Here is a 26,046-nt window from a genome sequence, read left to right on the forward strand (position 1 = left end):
GACTAGCTATATGCCCTTGCAAAAGTGCTAATTTCATTTATCTTTGTGGTTCTTATGCAAAACTTGTGTTGGCAACAGTAGAATTGTTCTGCAGTCAGCTTCAAATGCCGGTTCTCTAAATTTTCATCACTAATGTTCTCCAAAAAGAATGTCATTTTCCTTCCAGGATTCCCATTTGAGTTCATGAAGCATCTCCGTCATGCACATGTATTGATCGAACCTACTGGTAACAAATCTAGTAGCCTAGCTCTGAATTACTTCGATGTCTTCCTGTAATTCAGCCTTGTGTGGATCCCAAACACTCAAGCAGTACTCAAGAATGGGTTGCATTAGTGTTCTATATGTAGTCTCCTGTACAGATTAACAACACTTTTCTAAAATTCTCCTAATAAACCAAAACCTACCATTCACTTTCCCTGCTACTGTCCTAATGTTCTCATTACATTTCATGTATCTTTGCAGTGTTGCACCTAGATATTTAATCAACATTACTGTGTCGATCAGTACACTGCTGATGTATGAGATTGTTTTTCCTACTCATTGCATTAACTTACATTTTCATACTTTTATAGCAAGCTGCCATTGATTACATCAACTAGAAATTTTATCTAAGCCATGTTGTACCCTCCTACAGTCATTCAATGATGACATCTCCCTGTACACCACAGCATCATTGGAAAACAGCCCCAGATTGCTGCCCACCCTATCTGCCATATAATTTATGTATATAGAGAATAAGAGCAGTCCTATCACATTTCCCTGAGGCACTCCTGACAGTACCCTTGTCTGTGACAAACACTTGCCATTGAGGACAATGTACAGGGTTCTGTTACTTAAGAAGCCTTTGGGCCACACCCATATTGTGGAAGGTGCCTCTCTGAAGACTGGGCATCAGATATGGAGCTAAAATGTTAAGTACATTTCGCGTGTAATGTTTCATAAAATTTAGTGAAGTGTATAGTAATGCAGACTTCAAATTGATTTTCAAATCCGGCTTACAAAATTTAGTGTCTGGTTGATACTACCGTATTTATGGACGGACGGACACACACACGCACGCACTCACTCACGCACACCTGAATGTAAAAGTTACCACCATAAAAAAGGTTAGCAGCCTCTGTGATGTAAATTTACCATTCTGTTGATAGCACCAGTAACTGATATGGAAAATATGTGGTCAAGAACAATTTGGAGTTATTACTCACAATAAACAGAAGCAAAAGTATTTATTTTGGTCACTTCATGTGAAAACTAAAGTGTCAACTGCTGCATTTGTGCGCTGAAGGAGAAATAGCAGACCAAAATAAGGAGTCACGGTTGCAGATTATAAATTGGTGGACGGATTGTGAGTAGCTAAATACATTCTGCACACAATTGTGGATCAAGATAAGATTCATTATGTGCTCACAAACCTACAATAATGTAAGGGGCAGTTAAATGAAAACGAGACCCATGGAAAAAAGTAAACAAACTGTTTATTATTTCAAAAGCAATCACCATAACTGCTAATACTTTTATCCCACTTTGAGACAAGATGGTCAAGGCCTTCATGGAAAAATATGGAAATTGCATGGGGAGAGATCAAGATTGTATGGAAGATGTGTAAGTGCTTCTTAGCGGATCTTCTGCAGTGTACTCAAAACATCCTTGGCAACATGTGGATTCATCCGCTGTTGGGAAGCACTTATGCATCCTCCATAGAGTCCCAATCCCTCTGCATGCAATTTCTATATTTTTGAAGCCCTGAAGAAAGACACGCCTAGCCACCAGTTTGCTGCAGACAAAGAGGTGCGCACCTGGGTACAATTATTGAAGTAATAAACAGTTTACTTACTTTTTTTTCCATGTGTCTTGTTTTCAGTTGATTGCCCCTTATAGATACATGTCTGAAGAAGAAGAAGAAGAAGAAGAAGAAGAAGAAGAAGAAGAAGAAATTCAGATGCTTATTAACTACTTGATGTCCCTACAAGCTGACTGTGGGTAAACATTACATGATTGTCTTACTGATTGCATTTTTGCAATTTCTAAGTGAAGAACTACGCTAGAAAATTATATCACAAATCATTTATGTTTGCAAACATGCAGAATATTTAAAGATTTTGATATGTTTCCAAAACTTGCTTTTACAATTGTAAAGTCGTTGAACTTCTGTTTGAACAGCTCAATAACGTATTTCTTCCAGTTCATGTTTTCATCAGTATGTACATCGAAAAATCTGTAACACACTATCCTATTTGTGGATGCCTGCTCATATGTTACATAAATTATTAATGTTATCTTATTTGTTATACGGAAGAGAGTGTACTGTGCTTTAGTTCAAAAATTAATGTGTTTTGATATGCAAAGAACTACATTTTTTCTTTCAAAATTATCATCAATAAATTTTTCTGTTGCTGTCATTCTCTTACAATTAATCATAACAATTCTGTTTTGCAAAAAGTACAAACTGTACTTCTAGCAGGATTACAGCTATCAGCAATTGCTTATGTCTAGGGAGACACTTGCTATGTTCCTTCTAAAATTATCATACTTATGTTCTTATTTTATGCATAATTATTGTGAAGTTACTGATTTTACATTAGAGCTAGAACATTCCTGTTTTCTTTCTATATTTAAACATTTCTGATGTCAGAAATTGCAGAGCTTGAGCAGATATTGTCGTAGTTGCATATGACTTTTTGATGAACTATTTGTGTAGCTTTTTCCTTGCTTTTCGTTCCTTCATATGACAGCTGCAATTAGTCTGGTGCTATCAGTGTACGAATGTGTGATGTTATATTGCACACACATACGTATGACTATCCCACTTTAACTAGAACCACTGTGTTTTTAATTTCCAACAATATTTTTTTTGGAATGCTTCCCCCAAGGAAAGCACTGGAAGAACGATGTAAGCTTTTGCCTTCGGTTTCGAATGTGAGGATGTGACAGAACATTGTGTTCCCTCTCCCCCCCCCCTCCCTCCCTCCCCTCTGACCTGTAATTATTTGTACCTAGTCATCCTCATATTCAATTATTTCCACAAAATGTGAACATTTTGCCAGTGGAAATTTAGTTCATTGAAGACAGTGAAACTAAAGCCCGGAGTTACACAAATATTGGGGCAACAGTAATAATAATAATAATAATAATAATAATAATTCCTGTGGAGGCCCGGGAAAAGAATAGGCCTCCGGTATGTTCTGCCAGTCGTAAAAGGCGACGAAAAGAACAAACCACTAATAGGGCTAACCTCCCTTTTAGTGTGATTAGTTGGTTCAGGACAGAACTAAAGAAGCCTCGGACAAGCGCCATCATGGTCGGGGACGACGCTTGAACCCTATGCCCGCCCACAATGGTAACGACAATGCTAGCCAACTGGAAAATGATTCAAATCCAAATAGAGGTGTTTTGCAGGATATGCTTCCTGCAACCACCCTAGAAGGAAAGCAAAGACAGAGGATGAGATGGTCAGATGAAGTTAATCGACACCTCATGTTCTGTTATTACCAAGCAACAAACCTAGGAACCAACACAACTGGATACAGATCACAAGTATACACAACATTTATTACCAGATACCCAGAATTAAAATTTTTAACAGAACAACGACTAGCTGATCAGATCCGTGTAATAATCAAAAATAACAGGATACCCCAGTCAGAATTAGAAAACATCAAACAACAAGTACAACAAATACTGTAACAAAATAATGTGCAATCAGAAGAAGTAGAAGAAGAAGAAGAAGAAGAAGAAAATACAGTAATGGACTCAAACATCCCAGAGCAAACAAACAAAGAACAACACACATCAATTAAACAGTCAGAGGAAAACGAAATCTTAAGACAGCCACCAGAACAAGCACAAATAGAACACGAAGTGACACACATGTTAGATGTAGAAGAAAAATTTCAGCTGACATATATAGAATACAAAGACACAAATACAGACATTAGACCATCCTTGCATAGACCACCAAATAACCCACAAGTCAAAACAACAATAAAAACTATCAACACAATCATACACAACAAAATAAATGAAAACACAACTATGGAAGAGTTACAACTACTGGTTTATCTAGGAGCACTCACTACACTAAACATACACACTAGGCAGAGATCGGAACCAACCAACACACAGAAGAAACCCACAAAACCAGCATGGCAACACAGGCTACAGATCAGAATAGAAAAACTGAGAAAAGACATCGGACAGCTAACACAATTTATAAGAAATGAAATGTCAGAAAAAAAAAAAACGAAAAAGGTTAGGTAAAATCTCACAACAAGAAGTGATAGAGCAATTAGATGAAAAGAAGCAGAAATTACAAGCATTGGCCAAACGACTTAGAAGATACAAAAAAAGTGAAAATAGAAGGAAACAAAACCGAACATTCAACACAAACCAAAAGAAATTTTACCAGACAATAGATAACACACACATTAAAATAGACAATCCACCAAACATAACAGACATGGAACACTTCTGGAGCAACATATGGTCAAACCCGGTACAACATAACAGGCATGCACGGTGGATACAAGCAGAAACAGATACGTACAAGATGATACCACAAATGCCTGAAGTGATAATTTTGCAACATGAAGTCACCCAAGCAATTAATTCTACTCACAATTGGAAAGCCCCTGGAAAAGGTAAAATAGCAAATTTCTGGCTAAAGAAATTCACCTCAACACATTCACATCTAACTAAATTATTTAACAGTTACATTGCAGACCCATACACATTCCCTGATACACTTACACATGGAATAACTTATCTGAAACCTAAAGATCAAGCAGACACAGCAAACCCAGCTAAATATCGCCCCATAACATGCCTACCAACAATATACAAAATATTAACTTCAGTCATTACACAGAAATTAATGACACATACAACACAGAACAAAATTATAAATGAAGAACAAAAAGGCTGTTGCAAAGGAGCACGAGGATGTAAAGAGCAACTGATAATAGATGCAGAGGTGACATATCAAGCTAAAACTAAACAAAGGTCGCTACACTATGCATACATTGATTACCAAAAAGCTTTTGATAGTGTACCCCACTCATGGTTACTACAAATATTGGAAATATACAAAGTAGATCCTAAATTGATACAGTTCCTAAACATAGTAATGAAAAATTGGAAAACCACACTTAATATCCAAACAAATTCAAATTAATATCACATCACAGCCAATACAGATTAAGCGTGGAATATACCAAGGAGACTCATTAAGTCCTTTCTGTTTCTGCCTTGCTCTGAACCCACTATCCAACATGCTAAATAATACAAATTATGGATACAATATTACTGGAACATACCCACACAAAATCACACATCTGCTATACGTGGATGATCTAAAGCTACTGGCAGCAACAAATCAACAACTCAACCAATTACTAAAGATAACAGAAGTATTCAGCAATGATATAAATATGGCTTTTGGAACAGACAAATGTAAGAAAAATAGCATAGTCAAGGGAAAACACAGTAAACAAGAAGATTACATATTGGATAACCACAGCGACTGCATAGAAGCGATGGAAAAAACAGATGCCTATAAATATCTAGGATACAGACAAAAAATAGGAATAGATAATACAAATATTAAAGAAGAACTAAAAGAAAAATATAGACAAAGACTAACAAAAATACTGAAAACAGAATTGACAGCAAGAAACAAGACAAAAGCTATAAATACTTACGCTATACCAATATTGACCTACTCATTTGGAGTAGTGAAATGGAGTAACACAGATTTAGAAGCACCCAATACACTTACACGATCACAATGGCACAAATATAGAATACATCACATACATTCAGCAACTGAAAGATTCACATTAAGCAGAAAGGAAGGGGATTTATTGACATAAAAAACCTACATTATGGACAGGTAGACAATTTAAGAAAAATTTTTCTAGAACGAGCAGAAACTAGCAAAATACACAAAGCAATCACTCATATAAATACATCGGCTACACCACTGCAATTTCATAACCACTTCTACAATCCTTTAGATCACATAACATCAACAGATACGAAGAAAGTAAATTGGAAAAAACTACATGGCAAGCACCCGTATCATCTAACACTGCCACACATCGATCAAGACGCATCCAACACATGGCTAAGAAAAGGCAATATATACAGTGAGACGGAAGGATTCATGATTGCAATACAGGATCAAATAATAAACACCAGATATTACAGCAAGCATATTATTAAAGATCCCAATACCACAACAGATAAATGCAGACTTTACAAACAACAAATAGAAACAGTAGACCACATCACAAGTGGATGTACAATACTAGCAAATACAGAATACCCCAGAAGACATGACAATGTAGCAAAAATAATACATCAGCAGCTTGCCTTACAACATAAACTTATAAAACAACATGTTCCCACATACAAGTATGCACCACAAAATGTACTGGAGAACGATGAATACAAATTATACTGGAACAGAACCATTATAACAGATAAAACAACACCACATAACAAACCTGACATCATACTCACCAATAAAAAGAAGAAATTAACACAACTAATCGAAATATCCATACCCAATACAACAAATACACAAAAGAAAACAGGAGAAAAAATTGAAAAATACATCCAACTGGCTGAGGAAGTCAAGGACATGTGGCATCAGGATAAAGTTGACATTATACCAATTATACTATCAACTACAGGAGTCATACCACACAACATCCACCAGTACATCAATGCAATACAGCTACATCCAAACTTACATATACAACTACAGAAATCTGTAATTATTGACACTTGTTCAATTACCCGAAAGTTCCTAAATGCAATGTAACATATACCGTACAGTTAAAAGGAAGTCACGCTTGATCAAGGTCCGTGTCACCTTCCATTTTTAACCAGACATAACGTCTGAGACAAGAAAGAAATAATAATAATAATAATAATAATTTTTCCTAAGGAATTTAACAGAATATGTGGTAATGAAAAAATGTCAAAACTCAAAATAAAAGCATCTAATGGCTGGTATGACATATCATTTACATCACTTAATGAGGGTAGTTCTAGACCATATGGAATCTTTCTTCTGTGAAGACAACCTATTAAACAACTCTCAGCATGATTTCCAAAAAGGACAATCCACAATAACAGCGGTAGCAACTTCTTTCCATGAGCTACTTAACAGACTGGATAAAGGAAACAGTCATTGGGAATTTTCTATATTTGCCTAAGGCCTTTGATTAGAAACTTGTAGTATAGGAGGAGTAGCACTAAACTTCTTAGGTTCATATCTCTGAGATAGGAGATAGTGTACTAAACTGTGTTGAAAGTAAAATCCTAACAGTAAAATCAGTGTACAAAACTCTTAATTGTGGCATCCCTCAGGGAAGTATTCTTGGGCTGTGTTTGTTTCTTGTATATGTTAATGACATAACAGAGCCACAAAATCCAAAGCTAGTGAACTAGAAAGCAATAAAGGGGACTCTGAACTGATCACAGAATATCTAACAATGAATTAATTTGCATTGAATAAGGACAAGACTGTTGCAATGAGGTTCTTGTTAAATTATAACCAATCTCATACTGAGTAGCTGTCTACAGTTGAAATATCCAATAAATATATGTTTTCAGGCATTTTGATTGAAGAACATCTTACATGGAAAGAATATATCACCTACAACAGAAAAAAAGTGCTGCAGTATTTACTTTCCAAGATGTGTCTCAAAAATAATGAATCCTCTTGTTCTTAAACAACTGTACTACAGGTTAATCCACTCCCATTTACACCGAGCGAGGTGGCGCAGTGGTTAGCACACTGGACTCGCATTCGGGAGGACGACGGTTCAATCCCGTCTCCGGCCATCCTGATTTAGGTTTTCCGTGATTTCCCTAAATCGTTTCAGGCAAATGCCGGGATGGTTCCTTTGAAAGGGCACGGCCGATTTCCTTCCCAATCCTTCCCTAACCCGAGCTTGCGCTCCGTCTCTAATGACCTCGTTGTCGACGGGACGTTAAACACTAACCACCACCACCACCACCACTCCCATTTACAATAAGGGATTGAAATTTGGGCTGGGGAACCCACAGTCTACATGGATAGGATATTCAGGCTTCAAAAGAGAACAGTTAGGGTAATTGCTAATACACTGAAGTGCCAAAGAAACTGTTGTAGGTATACATATTCAAATACAGATATATGTAAACAGGCAGAATATGGCGCTATGATGGGCAACACCTATATAAGACAGCAAGAGTCTGGCGCAGTTGTTAAATTGGCTACTGCTGCTACAATGGCAGGTTATCAAGATTTAAGTTAGTTTGAATGTGGTGTTATAGTCGGTACATGAGCGATGGGACACAGCATCTCTGATGTAGCGATGAAGTGGGGACTTTTTCCGTACAACCACGAGTGAACCATGAATATCAGGAATCCGGTAAAATATCAAATCTCCGACATCACTGCAGCTGGAAAAAGATCCTGTAAGAATGGAACCAATGAGAACTCAAGAGAATCTTTCAACGTCACAGAACTGCAACCCTTCCACAAATTGCTGCAGATTTCAGTGCTGGCCCATCAAAAAGTGTCTATGTGCAAACATAACCATTAAATGAAACCTCATCAATATGGGCTTTCGGAGCCAAAGGCGCACTCGTACCCTTGATGACTGCATGACATAAAGCTTTACACCTTGCCTGTGCCCATCAACACCAACATTAGACTGTTGATGACTGGAAACATGTTGCCTGGTGGGCCTAGTCTCATTTCAAATTGTAATGAGTGGACGGTCGTGTACGGGTATGGAGATAACCTCAAGCTGGTGGAGGCTCAGTAATGGTGTGGGGCATGTGCAGTTGGAGTGGTATATTTAGATATGATTCTGACAGGTGACACGTATGTAAGCATCCTGTCTGATCACCTGCGTCCATTCATGTTCATTGTGCATTCCGACAGACCTGAGGAATTCCAGCAGGACAATGCAACACTCCATACATCCAGAATTGCTGCGGAGTGACTTCAGGAACACTCTTCTGAGTTTAAACACTTCTGCTGGCCTTCAGACTCCCCAGTCATGAACATTATTGAGCATACCTGGGATGCCTTGCAACATGCTGTTCAGAAGAGATATCCATCCCCTCATACTCTTACGGATTTGTGGACAACCCTGTAGGATTCATGGTGTCAGTTCCCTTGAGCACTGCTTCAGATGTGTTAGTCGAGCTCATGTCGTGTTGCAGCACTCCGATAGAGGTACTCAAAGTACCCTCCGCCCCACACCGTCAGGTGGCTTGCGGAGTATGGATGTAGATGTAGATGTACATGTAGATTAGGCAAGTGTTCCAGTTTCTTTGGCTCTTCATAACATAAGCAACTTTTCAAGTAGTCCGTACAGGACTACTTGAAAAGTTATAATGTACTGACTGTGAACTGTGAGTCATAAGAGAGGTACAGATCACAGTCCACTTGATGCTGGAAGACCATTCTATAATAGATTGCCAAATAATATGAGGCAAATTCATGTAAGTCTTTTTAAAGGAAAATTAAAACAGTTGTTAACTGAAAGATGTTTGTACTCATATAAAGAGTTCCAAGCTCCATTACTGTCAGTTATACTTTCGTATACTGCAGTATATTAATGGTGATTAATGTTTTATATAATAGTATATACAGCAACATCCCACTAAACCGAATCCCTGTAACCCAAACATTCAGGTAATCCAAACATGAAAAAGTATGGAAAACGGTGCGGTAAACTGCTGTACATACACACTATTTTAATTTATGCAATACAGTAAACATGTTTTAGAAACATGGGCAAGAAATCATTTAGTTTAAACAATGCATAACAATGAAAGAAAAGCTGTAAAACTTACTAAAATACAGTGGACATTTTATACCTACTTTTTAGATGACAAAAACTCATTGTTTTTTGGCATAATGAAGACAGTCTGTTATATAATGCAAAGTTGCACTATCGTCTCAGAAACATCAAATCAGCAGGTGTAGCAGTGGACTGTTGCTCCAAATAACGTAGTGTGACATCAAGGGCTTCTGTTGCATCACTGTGTGGCCCCAGCTCTTGTTTGTCGCTTTCAGGCTCATTGTCACTTCGGTCACAGCAGTCCACTTCTTCCTGGTCTTGAGTCACAGAAGCAACTAAATCAGCGTCAGTAAGGTTCTCCACACATGCTCCATCCACTGCCATCCACTCATCTACGTCTCCTTCACTATCTTCTTCACATCCAGGGATTGTCTGTATCATTTGTAGTAGATTTTCCTCTTCATTTTCAACTAGGTTGTCCTGAAATTCGAGAGATGTCCACAGTTTTCTCCACGATTTTCTGAAATATTCTGCCATGTCTAAGTGGCCCAATAAACAACATCCTTCACGGTGATCTTTTTTATTTTCTCCACTAAAGGAATGCTATCATCTTGAATCAGCATTCTTAAAAATTGTTTTCTATAAATCAGTTTTAATGTTTCCAGTATGCCCTGGTCCATCGGCTGTAGAAGTGGTGTAACATTCGGTGGCAAAAACTTTGCCACAATTTCTCTAATACATAATTTCTCAGTGCTGGGGTGAGATGGCATGTTATCAATGAAAAGGATTGCATGGGGAGACAAATGATTTTCCTTGGAAAACCGTTGAACAGAGGGAACAAACTGGCCGTGAAACCATTCTTTGAACAGCTTACCATCCATCCGTGCTTCTTTCTGGTTGCAATAATATATGAGCAGGGACTTGATGTTGTAATTTTTAAAAGCTTTGGGCCTAACAGATTTGCTGATCAGCATTAAAGGCAGCTTGTGATTACCAGCAGTGTTGCTGCACACTAATAAAGTCACATGACCTTAGCACATTCTAAAACCAGGAGCATTGTCTTCTGCTTTTGATGCCAGGCTTTTTGTTGACAATGCTCTAAAATTAAGGCCAGTCTCGTCAGCATTATAAATTTGTTGGGGAGAATACTTTCCCTCTTTTATCATTTTTTCAAACTCACCCAAGTATTTCTTCACTGCATCACGGTCAAAAGAAAGCTTCTCTCCAGTAATTGTTAGCTGACGGACTCCATGACATTTTTTGAATCTGTCCAACCAACCCATACTCGCACTGAAAGACTCATCACCATTCATTAACTTGTTCAGGTACCAGTGCTCCACTCAAAGGAGTTCCCCTTTCTCTTTCCTGCGTAATCCAAAGGAAAAGAGCTTCATCTACTTTATCGCACTGAGACTGGTTAAAAGTCTACCGAATTTCGAGTGTTTTTCCTGAAGGGGTTGCACAGGACTGTTCAAGCTTCACTCTGTTCTTCTTCCAATCACAAATGATTTCTTTACCAACACCCAGTTCCGTTGCCAGTTCAGATTCATTCTCACCATTATCTGCTTCAAAGCATTCAGTTTTTCTTTGAGAGTTAACATTGTATGTTTACATTTACTCATGACGAAAATACGTACACCAGTACACCTGAACGAATACAATACAACTCTTACACGTGCCAGTGATCGATAACTAACATAACCGAGTGCTTTGTGAGCCAACTGGCGGTGCACTGACCTCAAACACTTCATAGGTCTCAGCAATGCACAACAACAAGGGCAGGGAGTGAGAGTGAGCCATTGTTCCCACACTTGTTCCCATTTGTTACCATGGTGTACTTACTTATCTGCTTGGTATACTTCATTTTAGAAACTCGTCACCATAATTCCGGCTAATCCAAACAAAGTCCAGTCCCAATTAGTTTGGATTAATGGGACTCTACTGTAGTGTGCTACTTGAATATATAGTGAAACCCCTATTTGACATTTTCGTGTGGTCCAGACTTAAAAAACCCAAAATGGAGAAAAATGTTAAAACCCCCAAAATACGAGTATGGTTTGAAAAGTTGAAAAGTACTTACACCACTGAAACTTTTTTTATTTTTCAGTGTAGTCTCCTTGTAGATTAATGCACTTGGTCCAACAATGTTCCAATGCCTTGATTCCATCTCAAAAATGAGTTTCCTCCAGGCCTGCAAAATAGTTGTCAACTCTATCACTTCTTCGTTTGAAGTGAATCTTCATCTACCAAGAAAAATTTTCAGTTTTGGGAAGAGATGAAAGTCTGAAGGAACCGTATCTGGTGAAAAAGGTTGGTGTGGCAAAAATTTGTACCTTAGTTCATGTAATTTTGCCATGGTGACGGCGTGTGTGTGTGTGTGTGTGTGTGTGTGTGTGTGTGTGTGTGTGTGTGTACGTGTCAAGAGCCATGGCATCCATCTTGCAGATAATTTTTTCATTTCTAATTCTTCAGTTAAAATGTGATACTTCCTTTCAGATGACATCTGGCAAGTGTGAGCAATTTTGCCCACTTTCAATCGGTGATCCTCCATGACCATTTTGTCCATTTTTGCAATGATTTCTGGAGTTGTGACATATGTCGGCCTACCACTGAGCAGATCATAATCTAAGCTCTCCCGACCAAATTTAAATTCATTTGTCCACTTGGCAACAGTTTAATATGAAGGAGCAAAGTCTCCCAGTGTATACTGGAAATCAACATGAATGCCCTTTGCTTTCTTACCTTTCTCTACAAAGTACTTGGGGAATCATTCCTTGAATCTTGATTCTTTTTTTTTTTCTTTTTCCATATTCGTAAATCATTATGTGGGAGCAACAACAGAGCCATGTCACCGCCACAGCTCTCTTCCAAGACCACTGACGTGACACGTGTTTACAGGCAACAGTCAAACATGAACAAGTCGTTGCACTAGCGCTGACCTCCCATGGTGATTCTGAGAACTTTTCAAACCACTCTTATATGAACGAAAACACATATATGATTAAAAATCACAGTCCTCTCCAATACTTTGTATAAAATCTAAGTGAAGAAAATTAAATGTGCAACACAATTTTTATACAATAATTTGTGGTAATGAATTTCATAAGTTCTCTAAACATCACAAATGTGTAATGGTAAGTAAACACTTGTCAAAAATTGAGATTGGGATCTGGGTAGAAGGTAATCGAGCTGTTTTCCAACGTGCTATGACTACAAATTATACATTCAGAACACATGTTATTGAGAGATCATACTTTGTGGTCACCTAGAAAAAAGCAAAAATTCATGAAATTAACCCAAAACATCACAGCAGCTAAATGGCTAAACGATAAGCATAAATATGGACATTTGCTTAATGACACACTTTGTCACCATTGCTGTAACTGTTTAATGCTTTTCTTACGAGCCAGACTTCATATGCTCACTGCAGGCTTGGTGAGAGAAACAGATGTGGAAAAATGAGTTTACTTCCCCAATTGACATTACAAGCTTATTAGAAGTCGTCTCAATGAATTTCTGTACAGTGTGTAAAATGTAAATTTGAAAGAAAGCACAGGTGCTACAGTTCCGCTTCATGCATTCTTGTCACTGCTGCCAATCTTTACGAGCTACAGTGTGTGTGTGGTGCAAAGTATATGCATGAGTAGTGTATGTAGTTGTTACAACTGTATCATGTCAGATTTGAACACAAAGTACTTAAAATGTGCTATCGCAAAACTCTTTCTCTATTTCCATGTGACATCTCCGTCATAGCACATCATCTGCACAAGAAGTATATTTTCAGAACTTCACAAAATGCTTGTTGGCTATTGGGTGACTTAACAAGTCACTAGCCGATAAGTTTTCACGAGCCAGAAATGGTCTAAATTTCCTTGATTATTACTGAGCATATTCTTTGAGGCTCAGTGTTTGAATTTGAGTTTGATGATTGAGAATGTTGCTGAATACAATAAATCGGAAATACATGCAAAAAGATAAGACCGAGTTATAAGTGGCACAAGAAAGTGTGCTGGCTGGGCCCCTTCATCATGCATTCATTTGGTCCTGAACCTGAACGCTTAAATCATAATTGTGCGGTGAAGCTGAATGTTGTAAATTGTGTTGCCAACACCAATCATGGATTACATCAGCGTTTCCCCTCTCACATCTCCCCTCTCCACAATGGCCTAAAATATTCCCGTAATTCTGCCACCACCTGTGGTGCGAACCATCTGTCTTTTGAGCCACTTATTACTTGTTCAGTCACATCAAATGTCAGTAGGAAGAAAACAGGACAAATTCAAGGGAGACATTGAATAATAACTTAGAATTGAGGTAAACTTTATGAAGAAGAAATCTAAAATCAAGGAGTTTTTAGCATTGTTATGGAGTTTTCATAGGGACTGCAAATTTATGGCATAGAATTGCAAAAAATGTAAATCGGAGAATGTAAAATCAAAGTTCCACTGTATGAATGGCATCGTATCAGTTTTGTAAAGGTACAGAAAATGACAACGTCCAAGACTGTAAAGTTATAATGGACAAGTAAAGATTATTATTCTTGTTGTCAGACTTACATTTTTCTTTCTTGTATAGTAGGAGGGTATTCATGCATTATCTAGGAATAGCTGAAGTTTCTACTTTTTCCGAATATTTAAGTATTCAAATTAAATTGTGGCAGCTAGTATAGTGCCCCCGAAGTGTCATTGTGTTTGATTACCTAGAAATACTATTTCTATTCAAGACTGCTTATTTTATAATCAAGCCATCATTTGTGATGTTATCCTTTTCAAAGGAAGCACAAAGAAGTTCTTAAAATATGGTACTCATGGGCTCGAGCAATGAACTGAATATGCAGGTCAGCCACTTCCATTTGTATAATTAAATTTTATCAATGCAAGAGTTGACACTGTCTTTGTACTTCATGCTTTTTGTCACTGTATCATTCAGTAAAAATGGAGAGCTAATGGCTCTCTCTCTCTCTCTCTCTCTCTCTCTCTCTCTCTCTCTCTCTCTCTCTCTCTCTCTGCCACACCACCTCCCTCTGTCCAATCTCTCCCCTGTACACACTCATACTCTGCAGCATCTCACTTTTGTATGTAATTTTTTGGATGTTGCTGTGGTTATTGTGTTCTGGTTTGTTGTGGTTGTTATATTCTTGTTTTAGGATAGGCATTTGCCGATTATAATTAATTACTTTGTTTGTTCCTCCAGATTTGACAAGTTAGCAGAAACTCTGCAATGGTGTTTAGAACTTGGCATTCCAGAAGTTACAGTTTATGCATTTAGCATAGAAAACTTTAAAAGGACGGCAGAGGAAGTTGAGGGACTAATGGATCTTGCAAGGCAGAAATTCAGACGGCTGTTGGATGAGAAGTAATAATAATTATTTTGTCTCAAAAATATACATTAAGTAAATTATAAATTACAAATAATGATGATAATTTTCTTTTAATAGAGGGAAGTTAATGGAACGTGGTGTTCGAATCAGAGTCATTGGAAATTTGACACTCCTCCCTAATGATCTTAAAGATTTGATGCAAGAGGCCATGCTTGTTACGAAGGATAACAGCAAAGCATTCCTAAATGTGGCTTTTGCATATACAGGTATGAGACTATTCTTCATGGTAATGGATAGTTCATTTCAAATTATGATAAGTATAATTATTTTAATAGGAATCCAATTCTGTATTGTAATATAACTGTTGATATGTGCTGCAACTCTTTAGGAAAGTAGCCCTGATGTTGCTGAAGAAATGAAATGGATTTTCTTTAAGAAAATTGTTCATGATGATGATGATGATTTCATGCCAACTACATTTGGACTGCAGAGTCTGACAAGACAAGCAAAAAGAAAATTATCGGGCTTATAAAAGAACTTTGGGAGAACTTTTTTGGCTGATGACCACAATATTGCATGTACTACTCAAAACAAACAGAAAATGATATTCTGTGAGCACCAATTCTTTTATTGAATTGTGGCAAGTGGATTTACACTTCTTAACAATAATCTAAAAGAAACAGAAGAATTTTTCTTAGAATGTTAGAAGATTGCCAACTGTTTTCGTAGATTTGGTAAACACGTATTAAGAAAATGTCTTTATGATGCAAAAATGATAGGGAATCATGGAAGAAAGGTGAGAGACTGCTGTATGAAACATACAATATTGAAGTAAAAGTTAGACATCTCGGATATCAGTCCTGTGCTTTTTCTTTTTGAATGCGTGGCACAGAAAATGTGCGAGTGTAAGTGCTGTGGAAAATATTGTGTCCTTGGAAGACCAGTGGAAAGTATTAGAGGGCCATTAGAAAATTTGAGGATATTGGTAGATGGTGGGTTGAAGCTGAACGGAATACATTATGTGGTGTGTAATTAGGATCGGGAAGAAGCAAAACAGAACATGCAGCAATAGAGACATTTTTCTCCATTGTCTGCTGTGATAGATGATAAAAGTTGGTATATTAACGCAAATTGCAAGCAGAGTATGTATAAATTATGAGAATGCTTGCAGCCTGTCTCAGAAGCATGACACACACAGTTAAAATATGTAAGTAAAAGATAAATTGCTGCTTACTGTAAAGATGACATATTAAGTTGCTGACAGGCACAATTAAGACACTTGCACATCAGCTTTCAGCCCCCAGTCTTTGTCAGAAAAAGATAAACACACACCATTCATTCACACAAGCAAGCACACATCACACATACATGAGTGCCAACTCTGGCATTCTGGTCTGAGCTGGCTGTACATTGGTGAGAAAATACAATATGATAACTGTGTTGTGTTTTAATTTATTATGGAGGCAAAATTTTGTGCTAGATAGACATCTTTTGGCTATATTTTAGTGCCCTCTTGGGGGGCTCACCACTCTTTAGTGAGTACATGCTTGGCAACCACAAGGCCACAGCATTTGCAGCACTACTTCCTCTTTGTGTGCTGCAAACATAAACTTCGACTATCACTTACCTCCTCTTGGATGGTCCTTTTGGTGCAGACACTGCTTGGATTTGGTTCACGATTTTGGTCTTGATTCACTCCCGGCACTATCTTCAACCTCCGTGAACTATTATATGGCCCCTATTATTGGGTTTGACTTGCAATCTCTTCCAAATTTTACAGAAATGCGTGTTGTGCAGGGAAGGTCGCCCACTATGGTGTATGCTCCTATGCTCCACCTCTGTGCCCTTCCACCCTGTAACCTTCCTTCCTGTTGTTGTAGTACACCCAAAACCCAGCACGGTAGACATCCCATTGTGTGGAGGTAGCCTCCTGACCATGCAGGGATCGCACTGTTAGTGCTTGTGCTGCACAATCCCCATGTATGCCATGGAGTGTGTGCCCATTGTGACTGGGGCACAGGGACTCCCAGCAGTGCATTACTGCCCAGGTAGCTGTTGCTGAAACCGGGTAGCACCCATGGTGAGAGCCCCTGTTTGGCATGGGTGGCACCATCTTGGTTATTTCACACTGTTTGTTACATGGCCCCAGCAGTCCCTTCAAATGGAAAGGCCTCGTATGATGGAACGAAATACGATCCCTACGCATTCCCTTGCCAGGCCACACCATGTGAGGAACATAGGACTAGAAGACAAGGAGAAAAATGCTCCCCCCAATACCTGATCTGTACCAGAATCGATTGGAACTCCTTTGTGGTCACAAAGCCTTTATTTTGTGTCAAGCACATTGAAGATGAATATGGGGAAATTGCAGCCATCTCTAGCAGAGCAGTTCCCTCCTGATTAAAATGACATCTCCTGTCCAGCAACAGGCACTGCTGTCTTGTGAAAAGTTGGGTGACATTCCTCTGACTGTCACTTTCCGCAGGAGACTCAATATTGTCCAGGGCATCATCTTTCGCCAAGATTTTCTTTTGCACTCTGACAATTATCTGTATCCCAACTTAAAGTGACAGGATGTGCATTTCATCTGTCGTGTCCATACGGGACCAAGGGAAAACAGAGTTGCTACCGGGACCTTCATCGTAGCTTTCGAGGGTGATATGTTGCGTGATGTGAAACTCGACGTTCCTCCTCGTAAGAGATCCTTCAACTAGGAGTATAAGATCCTGGACAAACTCACATATAAAGAGTCCAAAAAAAGTGTGAGAATCTTAGTGCCATACAAATGACACAATATCATGTTACAGCTGCAGTGTCATCACTTTCTCTGTTGAAAATGCTTTCTTCTGTTGCACCTCTTACAGTGGACCCTCAGATTTGCCAGCTAGTGCCTGTCCCCGAGGTGCTTGAGGGCCCATCTGGTGCATCCACCACACTCACTGTGAGACCATTGGCTCCCACCTGCCATGGACACAGGTCCCCATCCCCCTGCCAGAGCCGCCTCATCCTCCTCCGGCTTCTCTAGCTAGGAAGAGGTCCATCGGGACTCTCCCTTCCACAGTGTCTGCTGGTCCAAAGCCAGATGCCAGCCAGTGGTTGAAGAAACCAGAGGCTACTGGCCGTCGGACTTCTCGTTCTTCCTGTGTCCCTGAAACCACTTCACCAAAACCTTCCAAGCTCTTGTGTCCTAAGGAGAAGAAGAGCAACACCAAGGACAAAAAGAAGTCCTCTAAAATAAAGGAAATTTCGGTGGCCCTCATGCCATCGGACTTTGTGTGTACTCCTTCTGTGCCCGAGGTGGAGTTTCTGGTGGCCCCTGAAGCATCAGATCTCCCCAGACAATGTGCCACAGAACCTATGTCACTCTGGTACCACCCACACACTTCAGTGTGGCATAACGGAACTTATTCAGCCATTGATCTTTCCTTTTGTAGCCCTGGTCTTCTACCACCTATCCACTGGAGAGTATGTGATGACATGTGTGGTAGTGACCACTTCCTGACCTTCCTGTCCCTCCCTCAGTGTTGCTCCTTTGGACGCCTACTGATGTCTCAGCTGGTGGCTGTGCATGACCCTGGGTCATATCCTGCCCCCTCCCCCTTCCCCTGGTCGCTTCATGCCCCTACAGTATTCAGACAGTCTGATCCTCCAGTGGAAATGTAACGGATTTTTCCACCAGCTGGCTGAGCTATGGCAACTTTTAAGCACTTAAACCTTGCATTCTATATTACCATCTAGAAAATGTGGTTTCCGGCACCTTGGACCCCCACACCTTGTGGCTACTGTGGTTATTTTAAGAATTGTGCTGACTATGAGAGGAGAGGGTGTCAGATGGAGTTTGTACATATGTTCTGGACTATATACCTTGTGCTGCTTGATACATCTTTGGAGGCTGTGGCTGTTCAGGTAAGGGCATATCAGGATTTTACCATCTGTAATGTTTATCTCCCTCCCGATGATGTCATGTCTCAGGATTTACTGTCTGAATTACTCTCTCGGCTCCCCCAACCTTTCCTAGTCTTGGGCGATTTCAGTGTCTGTAACCCTGTGTGGGGTGGAACAATGATCACTGGCCACAGTAAAGACACCGAAACTACAGGGCTATTACAAATGATTGAAGCGATTTCATAAATTCACTGTAGCTCCATTCATTGACATATGGTCACAACACCCTACAGATATGTAGAAAAACTCATAAAGTTTTGTTCGGCTGAAGCCGCACTTCAGGTTTTTGCCGCCAGAGCGCTCGAGAGCGCAGTGAGACAAAATGGCGACAGGAGCCGAGAAAGCGTATGTCGTGCTCGAAATGCACTCACATCAGTCAGTCATAACAGTGCAACGACACTTCAGGACGAAGTTCAACAAAGATCCACCAACTGCTAACTCCATTCGGTGATGGTATGCGCAGTTTAAAGCTTCTGGATGCCTCTGTAAGGGGAAATCAACGGGTCGACCTGCAGTGAGCGAAGAAACGGTTGAACGCGTGCGGGAAAGTTTCACGCGTAGCCCGCGGAAGTCGACGAATAAAGCAAGCAGGGAGCTAAACGTACCACAGCCGATGGTTTGGAAAATCTTACGGAAAAGGCTAAAGCAGAAGCCTTACCGTTTACAATTGCTACAAGCCCTGACACCCGATGACAAAGTCAAACGCTTTGAATTTTTGGCGCGGTTGCAACAGCTCATGGAAGAGTATGCGTTCAGTGCGAAACTTGTTTTCAGTGATGAAGCAACATTTTTTCTTAATGGTGAAGTGAACAGACACAATGTGCAAATCTGGGTGGTAGAGAATCCTCACGCTGTCGTGCAGCAAATTCGCAATTCACCAAAAGTTAACGTGTTTTGTGCAATCTCATGGTTTAAAGTTTACGGCCCCTTTTTCTTCTGCGAAAAAAACGTTACAAGACACATGTATCTGGACATGCTGGAAAATTGGCTCATGCCACAACTGGAGACCGACAGCGCCAACTTCATCTTTCAACAGGATGGTGCTCCACCACACTTCCATCATGATGTTTGGCATTTCTTAAACAGGAGATTGGAAAACCGATGGATCGGTCGTGGTGGAGATCATGATCAGCAATTCATGTCATGGCCTCCACGCTCTCCCGACTTAACCCCATGCGATTTCTTTCTGTGGGGTTATGTGAAAGATTCAGTGTTTAAACCTCCTCTACCAAGAAACGTGCCAGAACTGCGAGCTCGCATCAACGATGCTTTCGAACTCATCGATGGGGACGTGCTGCGCCGAGTGTAGGAGGAACTTGATTTTCGGCTTGATGTCTGCCGAATCACTAAAGGGGCACATATCGAACATTTTTGAATGCCTAAAAAAACATTGAGTTTTTGTATGTGTGTGCAAAGCATTGTGAAAATATCTCAAATAATAAAGTTATTATAGAGCTGTGAAATCGCTTCAATCATTTGTAATGACCCTGTATACTGGTACAACTTGATCTTTGCCTCTTGAACTCTGGTGTCTCCACACACTTCAATGTGGTACAACGGAACATATTTGACCATTGATCTTTCCTTTTGCAGCCCTGTCCTTCTACCATCTGTCCACTGCAGAGTCCGTGAAGACCTGTGTGGTAGTGACCACTTCCCGATCTTCCTGTACCTTCCTCAGTGATGCTCCCTTGGATGAACTTCCACATGGGTTCTTGGTAATGCTGACTGGGATGAGTTCACCTCTGCTCCTGTCCGTAGCTGTCCAATGCAAGGCAGTATTCATGTGGCTGTTTAGCATACAACGGCAGCCATTCTTTTGGTATCCAACTGAGCCATCCCCTCTTCCTCAGGATCCCATCATCGGAAGATGGTACCCTGGTGGAGCCCAGAGATTGCCGCGGCCATTAGAAATCGTAGGCGGATTCTTCAACACCATAAGCAGCATCCTTCACCGGACTCCCTCATTGCCTTTAAACTGCTCAGTGCCTGCTTCCGCTACCTTGTAAAACGATGAAAGCAAGAATCCTGGAAATGGTACATTCCTACCATTGGATCACATACACTTCTATTACAGGTGTGGACAAAAATCAGACACCTCTATGGCTTCCAGTCCCCCCTGCAGGTGTACCAAGTATTTCCTTAGATGGTGCCATTTATTCTGATCCAAACACTGCAACTGAACACTTCGCTCACTCATCTGCATCTGAGAAATTCCCCCCCCCCCCCCCCCCCTTTCCCCTCTCCTCCCCTCCACATGTTTCAGCTCCTAAAACAGTGGGTGGAGCAAATGCATTTATCTACAACCTAGAGCCATATAATGCTCCATTCATTGAATGGGAACTCTCCAGTATCTTTGCCCATTGCACTGATACAGCCCCAGGACCAGACTGCATCCACAACCAAATGCAGAAACATCTCTCAGTTGATTGTCAGCATCATGTCCTTACCCTCTTTAATCATATCTGGAACGAGGATGAGTTTACATCTCAATTTTGAGAAAGCGCAATTGTTCTGGTACTGAAACTGGGTAAGAACCCCCTAGAGATGGACTGTTATCACCCGATCAACCATACTGACATTCTCTGTAAGCTGCTTGAATGCATGGTGAGCAAGCAGCTGTGGTGGCTCCTCGAGTCTCTGGGCCTTTTGGATGCATCTTGGAAGTTTTCGCAAAGGCCACTCCACTGCTGATAATTTGGTTCACCTGAAGTCCACCATCTGGACAGCCTTTGCACGTTGTAAGCACCTCATCGCTGTCTTTTTTGACCTATGGAAGGCTTATGACATGACATGGTGTCACCACATGCTTACTGCGTTGCGTGAGTAAGGTCTCTGGTGTTGACTCCCAAGTTTTGTCAAGAACTTCTCATTGCACCGTATGTTCCGTGTTCAGGTTGGTGCTTCACTCAGTACCCTCTTATCCAGGAGAACGGGATCCCTAAGGGCTCTGTACTGAGCGTCCCCCCCTCTTTCTTATGGCTGTCAGTGGTCTAGCAGTGGCTGTGAGGTCTAAGATATCACACTCGTTATATGCTGACAATTTTTGCTTTTATTATTGCTCCTCTAGTATGGGTGTTGCTGAGCATCACTTACAGGACTTCATACGAAAGGTGCAGTTACGGGCTGTTACCCGTGGCTTTCGGTTTTCAACTTCCAAGACTCATGTCGTGCACTTACGTTGTTGTCGTACTGCATACCCACACCCAGAGCTTTACCTAGCTGATCACTTACTTCCTGTAGTTGAGACACAGTGCTTTTTGAGACTGGTATTCAATTCCCGGCTGATGTGGCTTCCCCAACTTTGCCAACTTTTAAGCGAAAGTGCTTGCAACACCTGAATGTACATCCCTTCCAGAGGTCTGCCACTCTTTGGCGGGTTTGTGCTCGGCTACCACGGGTCCCTAGTCTTTGCAGCATTTTTTCCCTTCTGTGCTGTGAGTCTATCCTCTCGCTATTCTTTTTCCCCCTCCCTTGGGAAACATGTCTGCGGTATTATTGGGAATGATCTGCATTCTGCCGCTGACATACGAACAGTCTCACATTTGTTTCTCGCTCCCTTTTCCTTTCTTTGTTTCCCTTCTCTTCTCGTTCCTCTGCTTCGGTGCTTGAGGATCCTCATTTTTCTTCTTCTTCTTCTTCTTCTTCTTCTTCTTCCCCGTGTGCCCTTGAATGCCGGTCCACGTGTCTGGCGTGTAACAGGTGACAGGGTAACGTGTAATTCCCAGCCCTGGGTCGACAGGTAGGGTTTGCGTGTACCCCCTGGTACAGGCCAGTCCCAGGGAGAGGTGATTGCCTGAGCTGTAACCTTCCCAAATTGCCGATTGGTCCCTCTGTCAGGTGTTCGTGAGGTGTGACCTGAGGTGTGAACAATCACCTAAGGCAGGTGTGCCGCCGTGGGGAGGGGGCCCCCAGTTGGAAGGAGCGTGCCATCGGAGATGCTGGCAATTGTGGGGGATTTCCTCATGATGAGTCAATCGTCTTCCCACTTAACGTCTACAAAACATAAATGGAATGATGCTAATGATTCGAAGATCCTTCCCACTGCATCGCGGTTCCTCGTGGCCTCACATACTGAAGACGGTCAGTCCTTCACCATGGTAAATCCATTTATTATTCAGAAAGGTGTTGATGCAATTGCTGGCCTTGCGAAATCCTGATTTACGGAATGGCACTTTGCTTTTGGAGACCAGAATGGCACTTTGCTTTTGGAGACCACTTTTGATTCTCAATCACAACTGCTTGCTGCCTCGCTTCTCCGCGGTTACCCTCTTCGTATCGAGGCCCATAGAACTTTGAATTCTTCCCGTGGTGTAATTTACATCATGCTGCTCGATGGTGTAATGGAGGCCGAAATCCAATCTTACCCCTCTGGTCAGGATTTCACTGCCGTCCATCATGTAATGAAAAAGGAAGATTCCCCCTTAGTGCCCACCCGCACTATCTTTCTCACCTTTGATAGTGGTGCTTCCGGCCAAGCTCAAAGCAGGCTATGAAATTATCACAGTCCAACAGTACATTCTGAACCCAATGCGCTGCTACCAGTGTCATCATTTCAACCACACTAGAATGTTCTTATCGACACTCAGCCAAATCTGTCACCTGTGGTAGGGATGCACATGAGGACGATTGTCCACCTTCTTCCCCACTGTATCAACTGCAGTGGCGGCCATGCTGCCTCCTTTTGGGATTGTCTGGTGTATCTTGATGAGTGGGCTGTTCAAGAGTGTCAGCCAAAGGAAAAAGTGCCTTACCCAGTAGCTCTTAAGCTACCTCCAGTCACAAACCCTGTGTTCTCCCATCTGGCACCTATAGTTCTATTCTTGTTACCCCTCATTTCATGAAGGACATGGCCACGTAGACATGCAACCTCCAATTCAGTTCTGAGGTTGTGAAATCGCCCAGTGTCAAGGTAGCTTCGCGATCCCCCCCCGTCCAGCTGTGCAACAAGCCGTCAAACTCTCACCTCAGGGGGTGAAGCCACCACTTACACAACTGGTAGGCTGGAAAGGAAAGGAGGAGTACTCCTGTGAAGACTTCCTCCATCCCTCCAGCCAAACAACGCTCAAGACTTCCTCTAACTGGAAAGGCTCGAAGAAGTCCACCAAAGGCCAATGGTTTTCTCCTTCACCAACTTGAAGATCCTCTTCGATGGTGTTGCTACATGATACCTTAGCCCGGGCAGCCTCTGTGTTGCCGGTGCGCACCAACAACCATTTTTCAGTGTTGGACTCCACAGACTGACCACACAAGCAAGCTGATGCTTCTGCGAACCCCGTGGAGCAGGATCCTTCTGCTTCTGTGCCCTGTAGTAGCGACTCTTCCCCAGCTGTCACTTGGCAGCTGCCGAGGTGACACCCCTACATCTCTCCCTCGTCGTGACTCTCCTCCAATGGAATGTTCGCAGCCTTCGGTCCCTCAAAGAGTATTTATGGCTGCTTTAAGCATCACAGCATCCACTTGTACTCTGCCTTCAGGAAATGAAATTACGCCCTCACGACCGCTTTAAGCTTTCACATTTCTTACCGATTCATTTTTTGACCTTCCCCCTGAGATCGGCATTCCTTCTCATGGGGGCATCGTGCTGCTCATATGGGATGACATTCACAGTCAACCCATCTCCCTGGCCACCAATCTTCATGCAGTTGCAGTTTGCCTTTTCCTTCCCCACCTGACATCTTCCCTCTGTACCATTTATGTCCCTCCATCATTCGATGTCACCAGGCTTCCTTCAGCTTATTGGGCAGCTACCTCCCCTGTTTTTGTTACTTGGTGACTTTAATGTGCATCATCCCCTTTGGGCTTCTCCCAGGACCTGTCAGAGAGGTGGCCTCTTGGCTGACCTTCTTAACCAACTTAACCTCCTCTGCCTTAACATTGGCGCACCCAATTTACTTTGCGACTCCTTGCACACCTGTTCCCGTTTGGACCTTCCTTTTGCACTGCCCAGGTTGCCCCTCATCTTGAATGGTCTATTCTTTCTGACACCTAATCGAGTGACCATTCCTCGTGTGCTATCCGTTTGCTGACTCCTACCCCAACTGTGTGCACACCCAAATGGCAGCTTCCTATGGCTGACTGGCAGCTTTACTCCTTCCTGGCAACCTTCAAAGAACAAGATTTCCCCAGTTGTGACAACCAGGTGGACTGTCTCACCAACATTATCCTCACTGCTGCAGAATGTTCCATTCCTCACACTTCCTCTTTACCAACTCGTGTCCCAGTCCATTGGTGGACTGAGGCATGCCGCGATGCAGTTCGCACGCAGAGATATGCTCTCCACGTTTTTAACCATCATCCTACGATGGCAATTTGCATTCATTATAAACAGATGCATGCCAAATGTCGTCGTGTTCTTCGGGATAGCAAACAGGCTAGCTGGATTTCATTCAGTAGTTCTTTTAACAGTTCCACCCCTTCCTCTGTCACGTGGGCCAACCTCCGACGGCTCTATGGGCCTGAGATGCTTTCCCACATTTCCGGCCTCAGTGGAAGATGATGTTATCGTGGACCGTATTGTTATCTCCAACACCTTGGGCCACCATTTTGCGGAAAGTTTGAGTTCTTTCCACTATCACCCTGCCTTCCTCCATTGGAAATGAGCAGAGGAGGCTCGGGTGATACCCTTCTCTTCTCCGAGTAATGATTGCTACAATGCCACCTTTACTATGAGGGAGCTCAATCATGCTCTCAGTTCATCCCGATCCTCCGCCCCAGGGCCGGACACCGTCCACATTCAGATGTTGCAACACCTTTCTCTTGCAGGCAAGCACTTTCTGCTTAATATGTGCAACCACATCTGGGCAGAGGGCACATTTCCTGGACACTGGTGTGAAGCCATCATCATTCCTATACTTAAGCCCGGTAAGGACAAAAACCTTCCTTCTAGCTACTGCCACATCTCTCTTACCAGCTGCGTTTGCAAGGTGATGGAATGTATGATTCGTGCCTGGCTGGTGTGGTTGCTTGAGT

The 26,046-nt window shown here is 41.5% G+C and overlaps 1 protein-coding gene across 3 annotated transcripts in view; it reads left to right on the forward strand.

Annotated features, from left to right (window-relative positions):
• LOC124554961 (dehydrodolichyl diphosphate synthase complex subunit DHDDS) overlaps positions 1 to 26,046 on the forward strand; it is a 60,212-nt gene that overhangs the window by 21,826 nt on the left and 12,340 nt on the right. For all 3 annotated transcript variants that reach the window (XM_047128666.1, XM_047128665.1, XM_047128667.1), the window contains exons 4-5: positions 15,003 to 15,164; positions 15,247 to 15,395. In XM_047128666.1, the coding sequence (XP_046984622.1) occupies positions 15,003 to 15,164; positions 15,247 to 15,395 (311 nt within the window). The remainder of the gene's footprint in view (positions 1 to 15,002; positions 15,165 to 15,246; positions 15,396 to 26,046) is intronic.

This window comes from Schistocerca americana, chromosome X, assembly GCF_021461395.2.
Source record: "Schistocerca americana isolate TAMUIC-IGC-003095 chromosome X, iqSchAmer2.1, whole genome shotgun sequence".
Classification (NCBI taxonomy): domain Eukaryota; kingdom Metazoa; phylum Arthropoda; class Insecta; order Orthoptera; family Acrididae; genus Schistocerca; species Schistocerca americana.